This window comes from Ammospiza caudacuta, chromosome 7, assembly GCF_027887145.1.
Source record: "Ammospiza caudacuta isolate bAmmCau1 chromosome 7, bAmmCau1.pri, whole genome shotgun sequence".
Taxonomy (NCBI): Eukaryota; Metazoa; Chordata; class Aves; order Passeriformes; family Passerellidae; genus Ammospiza; species Ammospiza caudacuta.
Window position 1 is genome coordinate 32216472 of NC_080599.1, and position 22067 is coordinate 32238538.

At 37.5% G+C, this 22067-nt stretch overlaps 2 protein-coding genes across 2 annotated transcripts in view; both read right to left on the bottom strand.

Annotated features, from left to right (window-relative positions):
• On the bottom strand, positions 1-7425 carry C7H1orf146 (chromosome 7 C1orf146 homolog). The gene is made up of 5 exons (XM_058808484.1): positions 7319-7425; positions 5008-5101; positions 3743-3911; positions 578-656; positions 1-120 (listed from the first exon to the last, which is right to left on the bottom strand). The coding sequence occupies exons 1-5, from the start codon at positions 7385-7387 to the stop codon at positions 1-3; spliced, it is 531 nt and encodes a 176-aa protein (XP_058664467.1). The 5' UTR covers positions 7388-7425.
• A 9178-nt stretch (positions 7426-16603) lies between these two features.
• BTBD8 (BTB domain containing 8) overlaps positions 16604-22067 on the bottom strand; it is a 31197-nt gene continuing 25733 nt past the window's right edge. Inside the window, exons 17-18 of the mRNA XM_058808572.1 lie at positions 19040-21361; positions 16604-17694 (exon numbers count right to left, since the gene is read on the bottom strand). Coding sequence (XP_058664555.1) covers positions 17225-17694; positions 19040-21361 — 2792 coding nt within the window. The 3' untranslated portion in view covers positions 16604-17224. The remainder of the gene's footprint in view (positions 17695-19039; positions 21362-22067) is intronic.

Here is a 22067-nt window from a genome sequence, read left to right on the forward strand (position 1 = left end):
TTAATTATGGTGCAATTGGTACTCCTGAAGCATCTTCCAAACTGGACTTTTTTCTATTATTTGGGCTTTTGTCATTTCTATTTTGCAACGAGTATCATCTGCTTGTGGCTTGGAAGTTACCTTAGAGAAAAGAAAAATGAGTAGAAAAAAGTGACTTTAGGTAATAGAATATTCAAGATTTTATTTTTCCAATAGTAGAAATGCAAAATTATTTAGCAGTGAAATTTGATTTTTGTGTTCTCAAGCAGGTGTTCAGGAATGCTGTACACAGAGGTGATAGTATTTCAACAGGAGTTAACAGTAAGTGAAGATAACTTAACAGTAGTAAATAGGAGCCAAAGAAGCTCTTAGATATCTGATTTCTTTTCTTAAATGCTATTAAGAGCTATTAAGTTACCTTTAACAGTAGTTGAAAGACTCAGCTAATGCATCAGAGCACCAGTTCTACCTTAGTGTATTAATGGATTGTGGTCAGTATAACCTAAAAAGTTCCATTAAGGAAAACCAAGTATTTTATAGCTCTTGGCTTTTCCTGAGTAATACACTAATATTTTTAAGTGTATGCAACTGGACTTACCTTAGCCATAGTTAGCATTAATTTAACAGTTTCAGCAGGATTATGAACTGGTATTACACGTAAATTGCTGCCCAGGAATCTGCACATCAAAATAAATAAGGTTACTTTTAGAATATGTATTTAATTTGTTATGCCATAAAATTCAAACAGCATTCCCACATGAAGTAACAGCTTTTTAGTGTGCAGTGTTACTTACAGGGAAGGCTGCTTTTATTCTGAAAGGCAAGTGCAGCATTCATGCTGTTTGTAAAGCCATCTGTCCCATTTCTGTACCACTTATTTAGGTGGGATTTGGAAGGGCTCATTTCTTTATCTAGGTCTCTTCAACAATCAATCAGCACTTCTTAAGCATGTGTACATTCAGAGATCTAAAGTGTCTTCTGTGATATTGCTGAAGGCTCTCCTCAGTGGCAGTAAAAAATATTTGAGTTGTTTTTATGGCTGTGGAAGAGCACAGCAAAGTATCTAAAAACACTGCTAAAAATACTTCAGAATTTGAACTAAGTCTTTGTAGTGTACTATAAATAAAACAACCTGTATTCCAGACACGATTAAAATAATGGGATAATTCCACTACTTTCACGTAAAGACTTGTTCACTCAATACTTTAACCTAAAATTATTTCTTTCTATAAATAGTGTTATTAATATGCATTCATTCTTGAGAAGGGGATCTGAGGATTTAAAATAGTAGCATGAGTTGTTATTCAGTGAGATTATGGAGGAGAGACATCAAAGCTTAGGCAAGCACAGAGCCTCTCCCTAAGAATTGCACCTTAAGTGTGTCGTAACAATGAATTACCTTTGCTGCTGTTTTCTGTTGTAGAGCTAAAACAGGAGAGGCACTTCACAGCAAAGAATGAGGAATTTTAAATAACCAAAAAGAATTTAAATAATGCAGATGAAGTGCCCAGCTGCTCAGTTGCACAGTCCCCTGTGACCTCCCCTTGTGCCCACCACCTGTTCTTCCTGCAATCTGGCTGATGACTTGGAGTCATTCACATTAGGACCTCCTGCTGCTAAGGTATCTCAGCTGAACTTGTCTGCCCTTGCTTCTCATTAGCAAAAATAAATGCTACAGGCACTGTCCTTCTCTAAGCACAGGCACTCGGGTCCCTGGTGAATTTTGCTAAAATGTGATGTACAAACAAGGGCTGGATTTACGTTTTGAGATTAGGGAAATAAATTGGTGCAATTTTGCTCATACTAGAATGGGCTTAACAAAGCATGAATGAACAAAGTGCAGCAAAAAAACAATTACATGTACTTACCTAGATCCACGAAAATCTATTTCTAGAAATAGTTTTGCTTCTAATAACAGCAGGTCTAAATTTAGTGTTGTATGGACAGAATACTGGTCATTTGAACATGTCTTGCCTTTCCTCCAAGGTATTTAAATTTACCATGCAGATGTACTAAGGTTTTTTGTGGAATGCTCATTTAAGCTGTGATGGTAAACACTACTTTTCTCCCACTTCCCCCTTGCTACACACAACTCTGCATAAGGTGTTCATGTTGTTAACAAGAATCCTGTAGTTTTCTTGTTAATAATAATGAAAAATAATCCTTCCCCAACTGCAGCAAAAGCAGAGATAAGGAGAAAGGAGCAGTAGTAGAAGATAACCTGACAATACTAAGTGACTGTTTTTTAACAAATCCAACAGGTGATTTGTAGTTTCAAAGAAACACAAGTTTCAACCCCACCAGGAGAAGCTCAGTTAGTGATCACAAACAGTAGCAGAACTTCAAGCTGCCAGGTAATAAAAAAAGCACATGCATTTAAATATATATATAGATATAGATATAGATATATATAGATATATGTAATTGTCCATTGTCAACATCAATTTGATATTGCTTGCAATGAAAAAACAACTTTAATTTTAATAAAATTACCAACTTGCCAAATGGAATGCAGTTCCAAAATATCACATTTTAGTCATCAGCATGTGCACAAAACCCATTGTTCATAACCACAAAGTAGATTGAGAATTAGCATTGCCATCACCTGAATAATGTGGTCTTGCTGAATGGTAGCTGAACTTTTAAAACCTCTCATGAAAATTTACAACATTTTCACAAACAGGTAATAGATTTCTTACATTTCATCTCATACACTCTTTATTCATGAGCATTTGGCAGAATGCCCAGGATTTAATGGAACTGGTGCTAGCTACTTAAGGAGGTAAAGATCAAAGACTTCATTAGAATAGTCACTTCTCTGAGGCCAAGAGTGACAACCAACTGCAGTTAGGGCTACTGTACCTACAAGAAAATAGTTCTGACTACAAGCGGAGCACAATCTGATCCCTGTTGTCAGCTATTATGTACTAAAATATGCAAGTTTTCAGACTTCATTAGAAATCAGAGATAAAAGTTTTAAACAAACCAGTTTTAATATAGTTTTATACTTTTGGTGTAAAATAACGTTGATTATTTAATTGTTCTAGCACAGTGTAACAGATGCTGTTCCAAGTAAACATTTTAAAAGCTGGTAAAAAATCTGCACTTTACACTACAGCCTTTTTTCATGACATAAACTTGCCTGCTCTGTTTTGAAAATGACCATGAAAATATGGTTATAGAGCTAAGAAAATTGTCTAATTTTCCAATTAGAAAAAAAAATTTAAATAGTTATGCTCCATAGCCCTAAAATGATTGAAAGGAATCTTATTTGCTTTGTTTTGAGGAACATCCTCTTTTGTTACCTGTGATCTGGCAGATTGATTCACTTGGTATTCTTTTTATTTGCTATTAATAAAAAAATGCTTTAAATAATTTTTTACAGTGAATTAGTAAAATAAAATTTGTGTATTCCTGAAATAATTCACAAAGGGTAAGGCTGGAAAGGACCATAGTGTGTCAACTCCAACCTCCCTGCTCAAGCAGGGTCATCTCAGAGCACACTGCACAGGATTGCATCCAGATGGGTCTGGAATATCTCCAGTGAAAGAGACCCTACAACTGCTGTAGGCAATCTGTTGCAGTGCTCAGTCACCCTCACAGTGAAGAAGTTCTTCCTTGTGTTCAGGTGGAACTTCCTGTGCATCAGTTTCTGTCCATTGCCTCTTGTCCTATTTATTCCTAAAATAATGTTTCCAAATCCAAGACTGCTATTTCATTTCTTCTTAGCAATATAAAGTTCAGTTTGATGTTGAAATCATACCTTCTCTGAATCCTGAACATGACACTCCATTCTTCTGGTCCATGAAGAGCAGCTGACAAAAGCAAAAAGCTGTTCCGATGGATGTTTATGAACCTCTGAATTCTTTTGTAAAACTCTTCTTCCCCTGTCCTGAGCAAGTCTTGAGTGTCTGACAGAATAAATGCAATGCCTATTGGGGAAACTGCTGTAAGTGTACAGGTCATGGCAGTAAAGGGATTAAGTTCTCACCACAAACTGGAAAGCACAATTCTTAAAGCAACCATTAGTCTGAAACACAGTGGAACAGAACGTGAATGAATTTCCACATCTCTGACAGGGAGATTTGGCCAGTGATTGCTAGTAGTTTTAAGATAAAACTACAAATATCTCAGGTTATTTTTCTACTGTAACAGCAAAAAACCACCAGCAATTCCATCTACTGAAAGCAGACACATCTAAATGCCTTTGAGAGCATTGCTTCAGGAACAAGCAACTGCTATAATGGAATGAATTAGGGGCAAATGCAAAGGCTGACTGAAAAGCTCAGGAAGTCCTGTTTCTAAATGAAAGAAACAGCTGTAAAATCTTAGAAGTTAGCTAAACTGTCTACCATGAAAAATGAATTTACATCTCGGTCAACTTAAGTCGTTGTGAAAGGGAAAGTTAAGGCTGAAGTTTAGGAGGGTTAACCCTGAGCATACAAAAGTCGATCTCAACGTGTGCTAGTCCTTAGAGTTCAGGCAAATGGAACTATCTCATCTACATGTCTACAACATCATCAGTTCTAAAAAGGAAAACCAGCTCTTTCATGTTTACAATTTCAGTGATTTCTTAATCAAATCCACTCAAATAATCCTTTTCTTGCCTCCTCTGCCACTACTAGCTGTGCAAATTCAACTTGGAGTTTGAAAGCCAATGGCTCTTACATTTACAGCCACGTATATGAAAGATCTTGATGGCAGCTTATGTGCTTGTGGCATTTAGCATGTTTGCTCAGTTATAACACAAATTTACTACACAGTTCAGCTGATGATCACCAAATATCATGTAGCTGTTGTATAACAGGTCCAAAAAAAAAAATTACAATGAAAGTGGTTAATCCCCAACATTATCTGTTTCATCCTCTGATTTACCTACAATCATAGCCCAACTCCTTCCACTACTGCACAACATCCCAACAAGGTAGATTTTATTCGGTTTAGTGTAGCCCACAACTAAATAACTGCCCTGACTCTGTACTTCTTTGGATTTTATGATTTAAAAGCATGAACTTTAAAGTAGTGTACCAGAAAGAGGAAAAATCACAGATCCAGTTTCCACTGATTCTGAATATCGAACTCGGTGTTGTTGCCTCTGCAGAACTGTAGAAATTTCATGATCCTAAATAAATTTTAAAAGGTTATTTTGAAAAGTTTTCAGTCAACAAATTAGAAATATTCTTAAAGCATCAGCTAGACCACTATAGATAGACCTTTGGCACTGTTGTTCAAAAAGTATTTCTTATTCCACTAAAAATTAAAAAAGTACTAAAATGTTAAACATGATCAGTTTTGAAGTATTTGATTGGAAGTTACCAACACTGAATAATAATTATGTATGTGTATGTTCAGTTTGTCTTAGGAAACTCTTGCATTATGCATAAAGAAAGTTTTTTTTACAGTCTGTTTTGGTAAGATGTGCTAATAGAGGATTTGCAGAAGGGAGGATCATACAGTAGTGTGTTTCTGTGACTGGTTAATTAGGCTGCATTATTTTCACAGATGTCAGCATCTCAGCTGGAAAATCGTTCAGCAATTTTATATGGGACATGATTTTCTTTAAAGCTTTTTGACAGAAAGCAATCCACACAGGAAAAGTAGAACATTGCACTATGCAGGATAATCATCTACAGAATGGAATGTGTTTGGATGCATTTTTCAGCCTGCAAAAAGCATTTCTGCAGTATGTTCCACAGAAGCTGCACGAACACACATATATTAAAGGTTAAATCACTGAGAGTTTTTAGCTAATAACATGTTCTTTAACCTACCCATTCAACACACAGCCAGCCTGCTTATGTAGGGAAGTGCCATGATTTAGTGGAAGAGTACAACAGAAAATCTGGATTGCAAGTGAACCTTGAAGGAGACATTAACCAGAAATGTCACGCTTTCAATTGTCTGGAAAGGGTACACTCAGTGGCAACTGCTTGTAAGGTTTAGCTACATTTTACAAAAAAAAATCTCATATTCAAAGCCACTGTTGGATTATTTAATGTATAAATATAAATAATGTCTATATGAAAATGATAGTTCATAACCAAAACTGATACAGAAAAGCTGTAGGTGCACAGTTTGTGGTAATTGGGGCTGTGGCTGAGCCTCATCCCCAGTGGGTACAGCTGTGAGCAGCAGGTGAGCAGCACTGACAGCAACGAGCCAGGGAGTGCCCAGGGGCACTGAGCAGCCACCAAAGGGAACAGAGGGCACACAGGTGAAGGGCATCAAGAGGAGGGGATAAAAGGTTGGGACAAAGAGCAAGAAGGCCAGAGCTTGCAGCCTTCTGAAATAATGTGATGTTACTCTGCATGGGCAGAGACCTGAAGCCTTCTGATGTGGTGAGGTGTTGCTCTGTTTTAAAGCTTTCTGAAATGGTATGGTGATACTCTGTGTATTATGGCTGTAACAAAAAGCCATCTTGGATTTGTATTCAGTTCCCTTCATTGCTTTGCTTATGAGGAGGCCTTACTAAGAGCAGTAGTTTTAAGTTGAGCTGAGGACAGGAGGGAGTTATGCTGGTAGGGCTAATGAAATCACTGCCATCCATTATCTCCCACCATATTATGGCACAAACATGCACAGTTTACAGGCTGTAAACTCCAAAATGAGCAAGTAAGTATAGGCTTTAAAGTGAGGTGATTCAGGAATTACTCCAACACGGTTCACCCATTTACACAGCAGAGATGGGGTGATAACCTTGTCAGCCAAGCTTGCATAAGACATCCCTGCTTGTGAATCAAAGCTCTCTTGCCTCTAAATTCTCTCCAGCTGGCATGAAATTGGCCTCAGCTGCAGAAGCTAATTACCAGCTCCTTGACATACCCTTTCACTTTGCTTGGGAACAGAGTCAAGGCTTCTGATGTTAACAGATAAAAAATATATATTAATATCTGTAAGACTCAGTATTTTAAACTGAATTATGTACTTACAGGGTAATTGTCTACCCCTATTTGATACTGCATAGGAAAAATTAAAATATTTAGGGAGAAATTCAGAAAAAAATCAGCAACATTTCTGATGGAATTATTTATAGAGCAAACTGAAAGAGGCATCAGTGCAGTGCAAAAACGATGAGTCAGGAGAATATCCTAAAGCAGTGTAACTCAGAATAGCAGGTGGCAAGAATACTAAACAGATATGGAAGTAGCTAGGAGAAAATACAGTTGCACACAAAAATAACCAGTATTCTAATACAAGCAGTTTCAGACTAATATCTGGTTTATCCTGAAAAAGATGTACTCATTGCAATTGATTAAAATATTCCCATATACATAATCTAGGAAATTCTTTCAGCCTTTCCTAGTGAGTCAGATGCTGGCTTTGACAAGGGCTGTCCTACCTGCAGAGCTGTGCTCATAATGACCGTCGTTATCCACTTTGTCTGCTCCTGCCCACAGCTTTCTGCCATTTTTTTTCAGTGGTCTAATAGCTCTGCAGTGAGGTGTCTCTTCTGAAAAGTTTGGGAAAAGAGAGACCACAAATATTTCCCGCCAGTTAACGAGGTGAGATGTGTGAAGCACAGGGATACATTAAAGAGCTGATTAAAAACCAGCGGAGCGCCGCCAGCAGCGGGAGGAGGCCGAGAGGTTCCCCTCAGCCTTTGTGCCAGCAGCTCCCGGTGCCAGCCTCAGCCTGGCCCTTCCCCGCCCCGAACCCGTCCTGGGGCAGCGCTGGAGCCCCGGTAGGAGCGAGAGGAGGCTGGGACCCCCTCAGCCTTTGTGCCAGCTGCTCCCCATGCCAGCCTCAGCCTGGCCCTTCCCCGCCCGAACCTGTCCTGGGGCAGCGCTGGAGCCCCGCGGCGCCTGCGGGAGGGGGCAAAGCAAAGGTGCAGCCGGGCGGCGGGGAGGGAGCGGGGCCCGCTGTCAGCCTCGCACCTCGGCCTCAGCCCTCACGCCTCAGCCTCACGCTCAGGAGGAGCCCTCAGCCCTCACAGCTCAGCCTCACCCTCAGGCCTCAGCTCTCAAACCTCAGCCTCACGCCTCAGCCCTCAGGAGCAGCCCCGCGACGCCGGAACCGCGGCTCCGGGGAATGCTCGCCATGGGCGGCCAGTTCTGCAGCTGTTTGTGGGTAAGAACAGGCCAAGTTATTTTCTATAGAAGTTATAGAAACGTAGAAGTTTCACAGGACAAAAATGCAAAAGCAAGGGACTGTTGTATTGCGCTAAATCAGGCATGATTTCTTACAAGAGACTGCGCCACTTTCAGTGAAAAAGAAATACTGAATGTGTTGAAGTTTCTTTTTTAATCATGTAAGGGGAAATAACCCTTCCACATGGTCAGGAAGAGCTGGGATGCTGAACCATTAAAAGCACTGGTACCCAGCTCTGCTCTTTAGCCAGGCATGAATCTGGATTGTCATACTGTCTTCTGAAACTGGTATTTTTACCAAAAACCAGATATTTTAGTAAAAGCTTTTTCTTTTTAATCACTTTTAAAGCATTTTAAAATAGAAGAAACTAACCTTATTTATGTATTTTTAGAATGTAATTACAAAGAAATATAAATACTGGATTTAGGCTCCTGATAGATACCTTTTTTCCCTGGTAGCCACTTACTGTGCTTGAAGTTGGACACTCCCACCCAAACTCAGAATATCATTTGAGAAGCATCAAAGTACAATGATGGGTAAGTGTGGGACAATGAGAAAAACCCAAATCTTAACAGAAAATACTTCCTATCAATATTTTGCCTCCAGTTGTTATACATTTACTCACGTATATTATGCATGTTAATTACAGTTGACAAATATTTATACCAGAAAGTATTTCTGCTTGTCACTTGCATTTGACAGTAGCTGGTTTTTGAAATAAAAATAGGGCTTGTTCTGAGACAGAAGGTTCTCAGCAGAATGGACCCTGCACTGTCTCCTGTGTAAGGGCTGCCCCGGCCTAATGCTCGTCTGGGACGTGCCCAAGGGACAATTCTGATAGAAGTTTGTTCTGCAAGACCGTTTGAATATTTCACGACTTGGCTTTCTCTTTTTTTTTTTTTTTTGAGCCTGAATGTCAGAACACTAATTAAGTAGAGGTCAGACTCAAAGAAAATATATTTTTCTGAATTGTGTGTTCTTCAGAGCATTCTTCTCCACAGAAGGTTCCTTTCCCAAAAGGGACTTCTGAGGAAAGCTATCTGATGAGCTGAAGTTATTTGCCTACTTACTGTTACCTCTGCTGTGACCATTTCTGACATTTGGCTAGTCTTAGCTTTAAATCTCACAAGCATTTCTTTCCCCATACCTACATGGTGCATTTCACATAAAGGTGAAGTTGCAGGAGAGAGAAAGAACAGGGCTGAATCTGGCAGCATATCAAATATTTCCTGGAAGCAGAGTGCAGGACCCCACTTAGGCAAGAATAGAAAGATCTTGTAATTAGAACTCCCCTATGATGAAGATAATGGCATAAGCATTTGAATGAATAACTAATTTATGACAAGGCAAAATCTATAATCCAATTAGTGTTTCTCTATGTTCTTCTGGCCCATATCCTGTATGTTCTACATCAGCTCTATTGTTTGGTTTTGTGGGACTGTTACATAGGTATCTTCCTCTATGTATTTTTATATGAAAACTGATTGTCTATCCTCACACTCATATCAACTGTCCCGTTCTCTGATGACACAGTCAAAGAAAAATCAGTATTTTCCTTTAAAGGAGAAAAACAAGTGAAGGTCCACTAAAGATGGAAAAGGAAAGTAATTTTTTTTGCCATTTACGGAGCACAAATAAAAATTCATGTCAGCATTCCACAAGTTGAATGAAATACAGTGACTCAGCATTTAACTTACACATAGGATTTATTATTTTCTGTCATACAGAAATCAACTAAGAACCTTGAGTATGTAGCATGAGGAAGAAGGGTTGTGGGACTATGCAACCATACAGATATTCTTGAAAGAGAACACTATGTTGACAAAAATTGATTTCAAAATAGGATTACTTAGGCCCCAACTCATTATCTAGGTGTGGAAAGCAAGCAGGTGGGAATCATGCAAGCATTTGGTTTGAGAGCTTAACACCCTCCCCTTCCCTCCACAGGATTGAATGGTCAAAATATTCCAGGACCATAAAGCCATGGACTACAGGTAGTGACTCAAACCTTTCTTCATATGCATCCCATTATACATATATTGGATTAATCTTGGTTACTAGATAATCCAGATACATGATAATCTTGGTTACATGATAATCCAGAAAATAGAGATTGAAGGGTTTTTTTTTCTCTACAGATACAGAAGGAGATTTTATTATAGGCAGGAAGTTTGATTTCTAGGTGGGTTTCTTGTTTGTGGATATTTCCTCATTTTATGAAAGTCACAAAAAGCTTTTACACTACCTACACTGAATCTGGCATGTACACAGAGTTTGTCCTATCTGTACTGATCTTAAGCACACTGATATAACTCTACTGGCAGGATGTCATGCCACACTTGAAAAATGGTTATTAAAAAAAAAGTGAAGGATGAAAATTACTTCATTAAGCACAACTGTGAGAAAATGGCAAGAATTCCTACATTAAGGATTGCATAGGTGAGGATATTGTAGGTTAAAGTAAGTTGGTGAGATCAGTCTCAAAAATGTTTTATATATTTAAGGTACATGGGCCAAAATTTTTACTCCAGTAACTAGTCTCTCTGTCTAGACACATAAATAATGTGATCTTCATAAATGTGCATCTGATAGCACACACACTGACTTAGGTGGGAGCTCAGAAAGAGTAGTCACTGTCATTGAGTGCATAAATACAAAGTATGATGGACTACCTGGGTAATTGGGCTGAGTCCCAAATTTGTGCATGTGAACCTGTGTTCAGGTTCACCAGAATACACACTCTAGTCCAGTTAACAGTCACAATCTCTAAGTGTACAAACCCTATTTTGACCATCAGTGTCCTTGATAAATGTATCTAGTTACTGATTTATAGTCAGCCCCTCCAGAAATTGAGGTTTGAGTTACTGAAGACATGTATTCATATTTTACAGTGCAATAGAGAAAGAACTTACGTTGCATGTAATGCAAAAAGTTATGTTCTTAGTACCTTGATTTCTCTAACTGGACAATCTTCTGAGCCATCATTTAAGGAGAACAGGGAAGGAATTTAATGGAATTCCATTATTAATTATTTCATATTTTAACTGCATCTAGATGGTTCATCAGGATTAGAACCTCATTAAGTTGAGTACTGTATAAAAACACAAGTGTGCACAGTGCCTGCCCCCAGTGTCAGCTCCATTACCCTCTCTGAAAAGAGAATGTTAAGCTGAAAGCCAATCTGCAGATGTGGCTGTGGATTCACTTCTGTGTTTGCAGAACAGTGGCTTAATGGAGTGCAGATTGCAAAGAGAAGTATGAAAGGAAGGTCAAATGCAAGAAACAGGTGTGTGTGCATGCCTGCTCTGTATAGCTTCTACTGGTTTTAGTTATCAAATATAAAAAAACCAAATTTGTAAAAAAATTACCAAACTCAGTATTTTTCCCCAGCTGATATCCAGTTCTTAGATAAATCACTTTTCTCTGTTACAGGATTAGCTTCTTTAAACACACAGTAGTTGTCAGTGGGAAGAAGTAAAGTTTTAAATTAGCTAAAGAAGACATTTCAGCTGTCATTTTTCCAAAGTTGAACATTTAAGCTTATTTTAAAAAAAATAGCATATAGCTTTTGTTCGAGAGAGAAAAATGAAAATCAGTATGGATTTTCTGCAAGAGATGAAAGCTTCTAATTATATTTGATTTCAGATCTAAAAGCCCATTTCCAGAGAATCATCTGTTGTAATAAAGCTGCAATACTTCTCATTTTATCTTTTGTCCTCAGTTCCTATGTAGTCCTGGCAAGAATGTCATCCATCAATGGAAAAATGTTAAATCACCCCAGTCATGAAATATTAACAGAATGCATACAATCATGACTCCTAAATTGAAGTCTTTCTAGCTGTAATTTGTCATACCTACAATTGTACAATGTTATTAGTAGAATAAAACTAGAAAACTACAAAATATATCTATTGGAAAAAATAGCATTTCTAGTACATGCATTATTATAGACAGGTCCTGAGCCTCATTCAGCTGAGGTCAACAAGAGGGTTTCTTTGACATTAGTGAAAGCAAAACAATGAGTTCCTAAATATCTTGGTTCTCAGCAACAGATGAACAACATAAGAGCAGTTTTTAATTCCTTCATGCAAAGGTTTAGGATTTCTGGAGCAAAGTAGAATTAGCATGCTACTTACTATTTTCCAGATGGCAGTAATGTATATTGAAATATATATAAAATAGTCTCCTACAGTATGTACCTACAACAGGTATGTGAGTTTTTTTTTTTAATCATATTCCCTGAAACAAACTGATAGACAATGCTAGGGGAACACATCCTAGGGACAGTCTTTGGGAGAAACATAGGAAGTTCTCTAGTCCTAGTTCTTCCAAAATAATAAAAAAATTTGCCATCTCAAAACTTGAGTACAATTTTGAAATAATAAAAAACCTTAAAAAGTATGTTAGAAGATTATTAAACATATACAGTTCAATCACATATCATCCAGAACTTAAAAATATTGCAAGCTAGCTATATTTCTTGTACTCAATTATTAATATTTTCCAATGACACAAAAAGTAGTTTTATTATAATGAGAATAGTTTAATATCAAATATCTGTTTCCCATGAGCATTGTGTTTCTGCCTGCTGTCTTTATTACCATTTTATATGCTGTGGATCTTGATGAGGCCCTGAGAACCTCATCTAAGTTTGAAGTTACCTGTGCTTTTAGTAGCAGGTTGGACTACAGACCTTTAGAGGTCAGTTCAAGCCTACATTTTCCTGTATTGCTATGATTTTTCTGTAATTTTTTGATTCTGGAAGAAGCTTTTCTAAGGGAAAAACTGAAGAATTTATGAAGTGTCCTTTCCATTACCCCTATACCACAAAGCAGATGTCTGGGTTTTTATGCACTTATCTGATCACTTGTAGCAGTCCAGACTGGCTGCTGATCTCATTTCATGCTTACTTATCTCTTCTGATCTTCACTGTATGTCTCAGCCCCTGCATTTCTTTTGCTACACTACATCAACATGGTATAATCTCATGCACTGAAGAAGCAAACCAAAATATATTATTAACTGGTCTGCTTTTCTAACTGTTGTTTCTCTCCTAGTGGTTAGGCTCTGTTTCCTTCCTGCAGTTCTGTCAGGCTCTCCCAAGCTGCTGTCTGTTGCCTTTGGCTCTGTGGGCCAATCTCTCATTTTGACCATAGCCCCTAGGAACACTTTCCTAATCTACCTCAAAACTGGCATTTTATACTCATCTGCCTTGTGGGCTGTGTTCAGTGAAGCCAGTGGTGCAGTTTTCCTTAAATCCTCTCATCCTCATTTGACTCCTGCCTCCATCTTTTCATTTCCTCTGCTTCCCTAAGTTTTTTTTTTAATAGGTTATTGGAAGAACTCCCCCCTCCTGCCTTTCCTGTACAGTTCCAAGTGCCTGGCCTTCCCTTTTCTGTCTGCAGTATGTCTGTTGGTGACTTAGTCCACAATAATAATATTAGCTGTTATCTTTATGTAAAAACTCTGCAGAGCTGCTTCTCCAGTCCAGATTAGACTCTTAACTTTCCAAGTGAAAAAAAAGTAATTATGCTTACAGATACCACTTTTGGAGGTCTAGTCTTTTTTTAAACTTAAACTTTTAAACTTAAACTGAATATACATGCAAAATATCTTTCCTTATTTTTCATTTTCATGACATGTCATTCAAGGTAGGCCAAATCAGGGTCATTATCTGAGACTGATTGCCAAGTCCTCTCCTTTAAATTTCACTGATAGTTTACTAAATGTGTGTTGCTCTCTGTAGGATACAGCCATCTTTGCCCATTCACAGAACTATCTCAGGTAAGCACCTGTTAACTGCAGCCTGGTCTTCTCAGGTTTTGACAAAGCAATTTCACTGCTCTTATTCCAGTTATTACTGCCAGGGGAGTATTCTGACTGTGCTATCTTTTTGGTTTCCTCACTGACACCCCTTCACTGTTTGCTCAGATGTATCTGTCTACCTTGTCTTTGCTTTAGAGGTCTTTCAGGACCTCATAATCACTATTCACTTGGAGCCCGTGGCACCACCTCTGTTTCTCTATCAAGTTTTCAAACAAACCTTTACGCATTCTCTCCTGTTTTGGAGAAGAGGTGAATACAGTGATAAAGTCACTGCCAGGAGGTATGAGAAGGACTCCAGAGAACTCAGGTGACTGATACTATTAAACAAATAGCTACATGCACCAGGTTTAAAGCTTGGACATTCCCTTGAATGAGGTCAGGGTCAAACAGTTTAGGCAGCACATAAGGCTGGTCAGGATTATACATTCTTCCAGCTCCCTTGTTATCCAACCTTCAAATCTCACCCTAAAGTTTCCCCTTCTCTTATTGCATACAGGAGAAAAAATGACTATTTAAACTGATGATGTGCTGAAACCATTGCTAATCAGCCAGACAAATATTGACACTCTCATTTTACTTTTCCATTCATGTGCATTTTTTTTTGTCTTTTGTCTTATCTTGGATTCTAACCACTCTGTGGGCAGTCTTTGTTTTTGCTCTTTGTTTGTACAATGTCTAGCCAGTGGGATGCTGGTCTGATTAAGCCTCACAGGCGCTCTAGTAACGCGAATTAAAAACAATACCACGTTCTATTCCTGCTACTCCTGCAGACACTCTCTGCCTGTGGGAAGCTGAATTCTATGGCTGCCCCTGTACCAACTGAACAATACCCTATCCTCATCAGCGGGCTGCTGCAAAACTGGTAAAGGAATTGCAACAACAGCATTGGGGACTTGAAGAGAGAAGCTAATTTAAAGAAAATTAGCAAATAAAAAAAGTAAATGCAAAGACAAAAACCACAATTAAAAAAACTATATGTGACTGTATTTCATACAATACACTTGAAATTTTGTGTCAATTTTCAGTGTCACTTTATCAATTCAGTAAAAAGTTAAAAATATGGGCAAAGTGAAAAATAGACAAAAGGATCCCTTCTTTCACTTTCTGTCACTTTTCCTTTCCATCACTTCATCTTGTTTAACGTGAGAATGCCCACTGTCAGCTTTAAAATCCTGATGATACTTGATTAAACTTTTTAGTAGACAACTTTTACTTTAATGCTTTACACAGACATTAAAAACGACTATTCCTTGGCCTTCTGTAAGAGCTTTTCTTGAGCTTTATATTTTACTATGGCCAGTATTATAGTTCTCTATTTTGTCCAAAAGATTATCACCTACTGATGTACCTTGTAAATGCTGAAGGTGAAAAATAGGTTTTCTTGATGTTTTGCACTTCTAAAGGTGGTTCTAACTCCCTCAATATGAAGACTGGGTTAAATGCAGAGTATTACATTTATAATATTTGGAATTACAATATCTCAGACTATTCATCCTGCTGTTAAAAGAGCAGATGAAAGATTTTTATGATGAGACTTATATCTTCCTTCCATGAGTTTAGAGTCTTCCACTGACATAAAAAGAAAGGAAGGTTCTCCTTTTTTTCCCTTACCTTGATATTAAAGAACAAGATAAATTTCTTCCTCCATTCATTTTGAGAATAAAACATTACTTTTACTTATGTATCAGAAATTCAACAAAGTGCCTTGCTAGATAAATTATTTTGCCTCAAAGATCTTTATTCTGTCAAATCCAGTCATAACTTCTTTAATCATACACTAGGACAAGTTCATATTTCTGCAGAACTGAGTTTCTGACTATGAACAAAAAGAAATGAAGTTTGTCAAGTTAAGGTGCACTGCTGGAATTGTGCAAAAGCTTGCAGATCTGAAGTGTTATCAGTGGTTACAGTCAGCTTAAGTTTAGTACTTCTACAGTTTCAACCAGAATAGAATGTTAGTTAGCCTTTTACTCCTGTATGGCACTCACTCCTGAAGGCACTTCTGTTAATGACTAAGAGGAGGTAGAACTTCCTTTTGAGATTTTAAGTTGTGTGAAAAACAAGCACTACTGTTTCCATAATGCAGATATCTTAAGGGGGTCCAACCTCTGCAGGGAACAAAGCCCTGTATGTTTCAGGAGTTCTGACTAGGGAAGAATTACAAGAAGTTTCTCACTCCTTCCTCCTCTGTCAATCAGAAAAGACAATAATCAGTCCTATCCACACCCAAAGAGCCAAAAGCAGCAAAATTATCTGTATATCCTATTTCACTCTGAATCAAAAGAAAGGTTATTGTGACATTTAATCTCAATTTATAAAAGCTACACTAGAGATAATAACAAAGATGCAATAATCCTATTACCACTCCCAAAAATGTGGCATCTATGAAAACACACAAAACCAAATTCCTGAGAATCTTGCTATACTTCAGCATGAGAATATGCAAGTGTAATTAATTAATGCCTGAAGGTAATTCTAGTTAGCATCAGACTTCAGATGTAACACTGACCACAACTTCAGACTCAGAGGTACTTTTGGAAACATCAGACATGCTGTTTCTTAGAGCAGGAGCAACATTCTACCAACTCCTCTGAATTCATGCACTATGCCATTTAAAATATTTACTTAAATATGTGCATTTTCATGAAAGAAACAGTGGTCTTCGTACAGCGCAGACCCTGTGAAGTCTTAGATTTGAAGAAAAGGCAATTAAAAAATTTATTGGAAACTTCTAAACAAAACAAACCAAAATACAAAAAATCAAATCTGGAAGAAACAGATGAAACAAGCTACTCATATTAACAAGGTCCAAGGCAGATTCAGATTGAAACATTTTCTTAGAATATGTTTTTCTGTCATTTAAAGTAGTGTTGGCACACATCACCTTTTGACACAACCATTCTGAATCTTTATTGTTGTAAAATGAAGTCACCGTATTGGAGGGGAGAAGGAGAGGAATAGGTCTACTATAGTGCATTCGTCTTTAAATTTTTGATCAATGAGAACATTAAATGTCAAAAAAGAAGATAAAAGGGAGGGCAGAAACCCAGACTTTTCCTTCATGTTATCTAGTTTTTCTAACAATTCTAGAAAATACATGCTCAAGTTCATTTTTAGAAAAGACATACATTTAAGTCTTGAAAAATTATTGTACTTGTGATTAAATCTAGATGATAAGTTAACATATTTACCTCAATTTATCAGAAAGATTGCCTCAGTATCAAGAATTGCTCGTTCTTGACTGATGCAGTATTTCATTAAGGTATGGAAACAACTCATCAAAAATAGATTTGGGGAATGGGTTGGAGTTCAGTTGCAAAGAGCTGAAACCTTAATGATGGGTTTCCAGTTCAAGAATTGTCCATTCCCCTTGAGGGGACGAGCAGTCTTCAGATGAAAAGCTCGCCACTGTAATGCTTGTTGAGGAGTCGTCAAGTGGAGACATGAGCTCAGTCCACCTGCTGAATGTGTCAGCCTGGGAGGTACCCTGAGGATTGGAACCATCTCTTGCCAGAAACAGTGTCTGATTGATAAGACATTGTGCTAAGTTAAGGTCTTCAGGAACAGAGTTTTTGAAATCTATATGTGAGTTATGCTCAGATAGCAATTGCCTGAGTAGAGTCCAGTCCTGTTCTGCAAACGGTTGATCTTCAAGATCCATCTCTAGATCTGCTGTTTCTGAATCCATCCTCTGCTCAATTGCTTCTCCAACATCCATCTCATATATTGGAGAAAGGGTTTTTGAAGGCCGATGTTCATACATGCAGGTTTGTGCCATTGTGTCATAATCATCTATGTCTCCTGAAATAATTCACAATACTGTACAATGTAAAAATTGTAGATGATCCTCCCCTCAGGGCTGTGTAGAGCAAAATTTAATTCATTCAGGAAGGACAATCCAATCAGGTTAAAAAAGGGGGGATGGAGGGTTATACAAAATTGACAAAATTTGAGGCATTTATTACCTATATAAAAACAAAGTATGATTTATAAATTAAGTTAAAGCAGCAATCACCACTGGTAATTAACAATAACCTCCATAATTAAGTTTCTGATACAGAAAATGACAATGTAAATATACACTTAATGCACATGAAATTTCTCATTTACTACATAAATTAAATTTAGACCAGGAGGTGCATAGAGGGAATTAATAGAGAATGATTACTGAATGGTGACTTAAGCTATTTCAGCTTAGTAGAGAATTAAAACCAAAATTGTTTATCCACAGGCTTATTTCTACACTGCACATGCAAGGGCAGCTGCAGGCAAGGGCAAGCAAACTTAAAAAAAAATAGTACAACTTTTAATGTCTTCTTGTTCTGTGGTCTGGCTGAACATAGATCATCATCAATGTTTCATTACTCTTGAATACACAATAGTTGTAATCAACACTATTGCATATTTTTGATGGGATAAACAGACTGAATTATTGATATAAAGAAGACAAAACACAAAACTAGACAGGTATTCATCTAGCTACATGAAACAAGTTAGAACTTTTTTTGTATATAAGCATGAGTTCTAAGTATAATCTTCTCTTTAGGAAATAAGCTTTTACTGGTAAAATTTAGAATTTTAGACATCTCATAAGCTCTAAAGCAGAGTTCAAACCTACTCCCACTGGTGTATATGGCAAATATTCAGTTATATTCAGTGGGAGAATGATCCAAATTTGTATATAATATATAAATAAATAAATTACAACAATAATGCATATAGCTGTTCAGGTAAACAGTTCAGTGCGCTTTAGTTAAGGTTATTACTTTAGTTATTGCACATCCCATTCAGACATACTATATGTTGTCAAGCAGACAAAACAAATACTAAGATTCCATCAAAAGCTGATGCTGTCAATGTTAGATTGGATCAAAAATAACTGAAGTACAGACAACTGCATCCAATCTTTCTTTTAGCATTACAGGAAATCTCTTTTCTTGTAGTCAAGTTTCTCATTGAACAGCAGGGTATTGACGGATATTTCAAACAGACAAGCATTCTCTACCCAAGTTAAACACTTAAAAATATTTAAATACTGTTTCAGCCAAAATTACTTCAGTTCAGGATTCAATCCCGGACAAATTGCCAAAGCTTTCCCTATTAATTTGGTTTTGAATGACTGAATGTTTCTATTTCTGTACATTACCTGGAAGTAAATCAGTATTATCGCATTCAGTAGTTGCTGGTTGACTGTCTCTCACTTGACTTTCCTGAGTCAGCACCTGATTCTTACTGGCTTCTACAGGTTTTGCAGAGCTGCTCTTTTGCACATCAGAATTAGTTTCTCTCTGCTGAAGATCTAGATGACATGGTCTTTCTTGAGACTTTGCATCATTGTCTAAGTACTTATTGCACTGGTGAAATTCAGTAGCCATGTCATTCTTGATATTTACTTGCTGGTTTTCTCCTGGATGTGGACTACCTGCTGAATGTACTTTCTCTGAGCAGTTTTGTTTAGTCATTGAAGCACCTTGATTCTCCTTCCCTGGGATTTCAGCACCCTGAAGATGCAGGACAGAACTTCCACTTTTATCCGATCTATTGTCTCTGTCCTTTTGCTGTTTGCCATCCAGGAATCCCTCTTCAGTTTCCAATGAGTATCTTGAATGAATAAAATGGTGCTCTTGAGAAACACTGTCAAATACTTCTGAAGGAGTAAGAGACTCTATTGAGTGCTGACGTGAAGTGTGAGTTTCCGCTTTATCGTCGGCTCCCAATTCTTCACATTCATCTACTGAAAGTAAAACAGATCGTTTGAAATTTTTAGTTTTAGAAAACTCCTGACTTGCAGTATCATTTTCTGTTGCATCCTCAAAAGCTAAATTATCAATTCCTTGGAACTGTTGAGTAGGAACATTTGATGGAGGAAAGCTTTCCACAACGTTCTCTGCTTCAGATCTGTCATCTTCTGTTTCATCGGCAGAAGAAGAAACTTGGTCTGCTTCCTGAGTAAACTGAGCATTTCCAAAAGTAGAACTTTTGCTTTCTCTGGCTGTGGTCCGTGAACTGTCTTGATGGGACCAAATTTTTCTTGGTATTTCATCATCACTTGTTGAATTAACACGAAAGAGATCAGAACCCTCTTTTTTCATTTTCACTTCTATTCTTAGGCTGCTATCATAAATTTTTAATTCCTCAGGTGTACTTGTGTCACTGCTGCTTCTTCCAAGAAAATCATGACATAGCATAGTGCTGCACTTAGAAATCCCTCTTTCATTGGATCCCTCATCGTCCTGAGAGCCTCCAGCATCATAATCTTCTGATCTAGGTTTTATATCATCAGAGGATGTGGTTGCACTGCCAGTGTCTGATTCAGGGCTCTCTTTTGGATCTACAGCACCAGTACTCCAATGGTCCACAAAGGGAATTTCTGCATTTTCATGGTTTTCTGGCATTTCCATAGGCTCTATAAGCTCTGTGTAATTAGGTGAATATTTTTCTGTTATTTGTTCTGTGGAACATTCTGAAGCATCGTCTAAATCTGCTGTAACTGATTTATATTCAGTCAAGGCTGATGTATCACACAGTTCATCAACTGTAAGAAATCCTTCCACATGGATCTGAGAAGATGATATCTCATCCTCTTTATTGGTTACTTGGGAAAAGCTTGACAAAGCACTTTCACCATAGTTATGACCTGTTTCAGAGTTTATTTTATCACTCTGTTCATTACAGACTTTTGCTGCTTTTGAATCTTTCACCAGTTCTCCTGAAACAATAGCCTTTTGATTGGTTTCCTTGGAAAAGTCTGAATATCCATCAGTGGAAGACTGTGCATGACAGTGAAATTCAGCTGTATTGTCATCTTTCTCTGGATCTTCAGTCTTTCTAATTCCAGTCTGATTGCCACAGATTTGTCTAGTTTCCATGTCATTTTGTATTGAAACATTCAGTTTATAAACAGTTTCTTCTGCAATTTGAGGAGAAGATTCGGATTGTATTTTGTATTGCACAGTTTCAGAAGAATCTGGTAATTTTGTTTTATTGGATTGACAGGACTCCAGCAATCTATTGTCACTGCTACTTTCTGCGGCAGATTTTAAAGATTCATTTGCAGAATAACATTCATCATTGTCATGAAGTTGACCTGCCACAGCATCAGCCGTGTTTTTCTCAAGTTTCTGTCCTGAACCTCTGTGCTCAGAAGTGTGCATATTCTTCTGGACAACAGGAGAATCACTCCTTGAGTGCTTTTGGGCAGAGGACTGAGATTTTAATACAGCTGATTTCTGTTTCGGGTCTTTACTATTCGTATTCTCAGCATTCTTTGATGGAGCCAGAGTCTTAGGTGTTATTTTTGAAGTGGCTTTTGTTGTAGATGTTTGTGATTGTTTAATACTCTTCTTCTTAGCTGAAGGATGCTTTTCTGGGAGTGTTGTCTGAACCAGGTTTTGTAACACATTTTTTTCTTCATTATGTTTTGGAGACATTCCTGATTTCAGTGAATTTGGTGACTCCCCCTGAGGTCCTAACAAACAGTAAAAAAGACTATAAAAGTTGTATGTGCCAGTCACAGTATATTCACCAATTTTATGTTAATGTTTGTTTATGTTAAGAAACAAGTTACTCAACTTTTAATGTAACTAAGGGATTTAAAGCTTGTTATAGAATTAAGATTTGAAATAACAAATAATAGACAAAAAATACTGTCTTGGCACCTTTAAAGCAGTTCATAGAATATACATACAAAAATCACTTCAGCCTGTAACTAAAGCAGCCATCCCTAAAGTAGAAAGCAGCAGCTCTCTAATAATGCATACAAACACTACACAGCAGCTTAGCACAGGAAGTAATGAGTACTGTATTTAATTTATATTGTAGAGGAAATGAACAGAGGCAGAAAATAATTACATTAGTTACAATGGGATTAGAACACCAGAGTTAATGTCCCTGCTCAGTCAGAAAATACTGCAAGATCTTTAATGACCACAAATTGACAGAACCTGTGTCTTCTACATCACAGTGCATTTAAGATAATAAAACTTGAATATTTGAGCTCCATCCTTAACACCTTGTATCCTTCTAAACCAGTGTTTCCTCTCTGTGTTCTATAGTGGCATTTCCTACCCCTGCTATCAGTAGCTGTTGAAATTGAGTATTTGTTTGGGGCCAGTATCAGCCCCAAACAAATAGTGCTACTGACAGGGGGAGACAGGAAAACACCTAATTAGGAG

What these genes read in the sequence shown, in the direction of transcription:
- C7H1orf146 (XM_058808484.1), bottom strand. Translation starts at nt 7,387, where the DNA reads ATGGCAGAAAGCTGTGGGCAGGAGCAGACAAAGTGGATAACGACGGTC. An exon ending in ATGTTCAGGATTCAGAGAAG is followed by an intron (nt 657 to 3,742) that starts GTATGATTTCAA and finishes TTTGATGTGCAG; the next exon opens with ATTCCTGGGCAGCAATTTAC. An exon ending in TAATGCTAACTATGGCTAAG is followed by an intron (nt 121 to 577) that starts GTAAGTCCAGTT and finishes CTTTTCTCTAAG; the next exon opens with GTAACTTCCAAGCCACAAGC.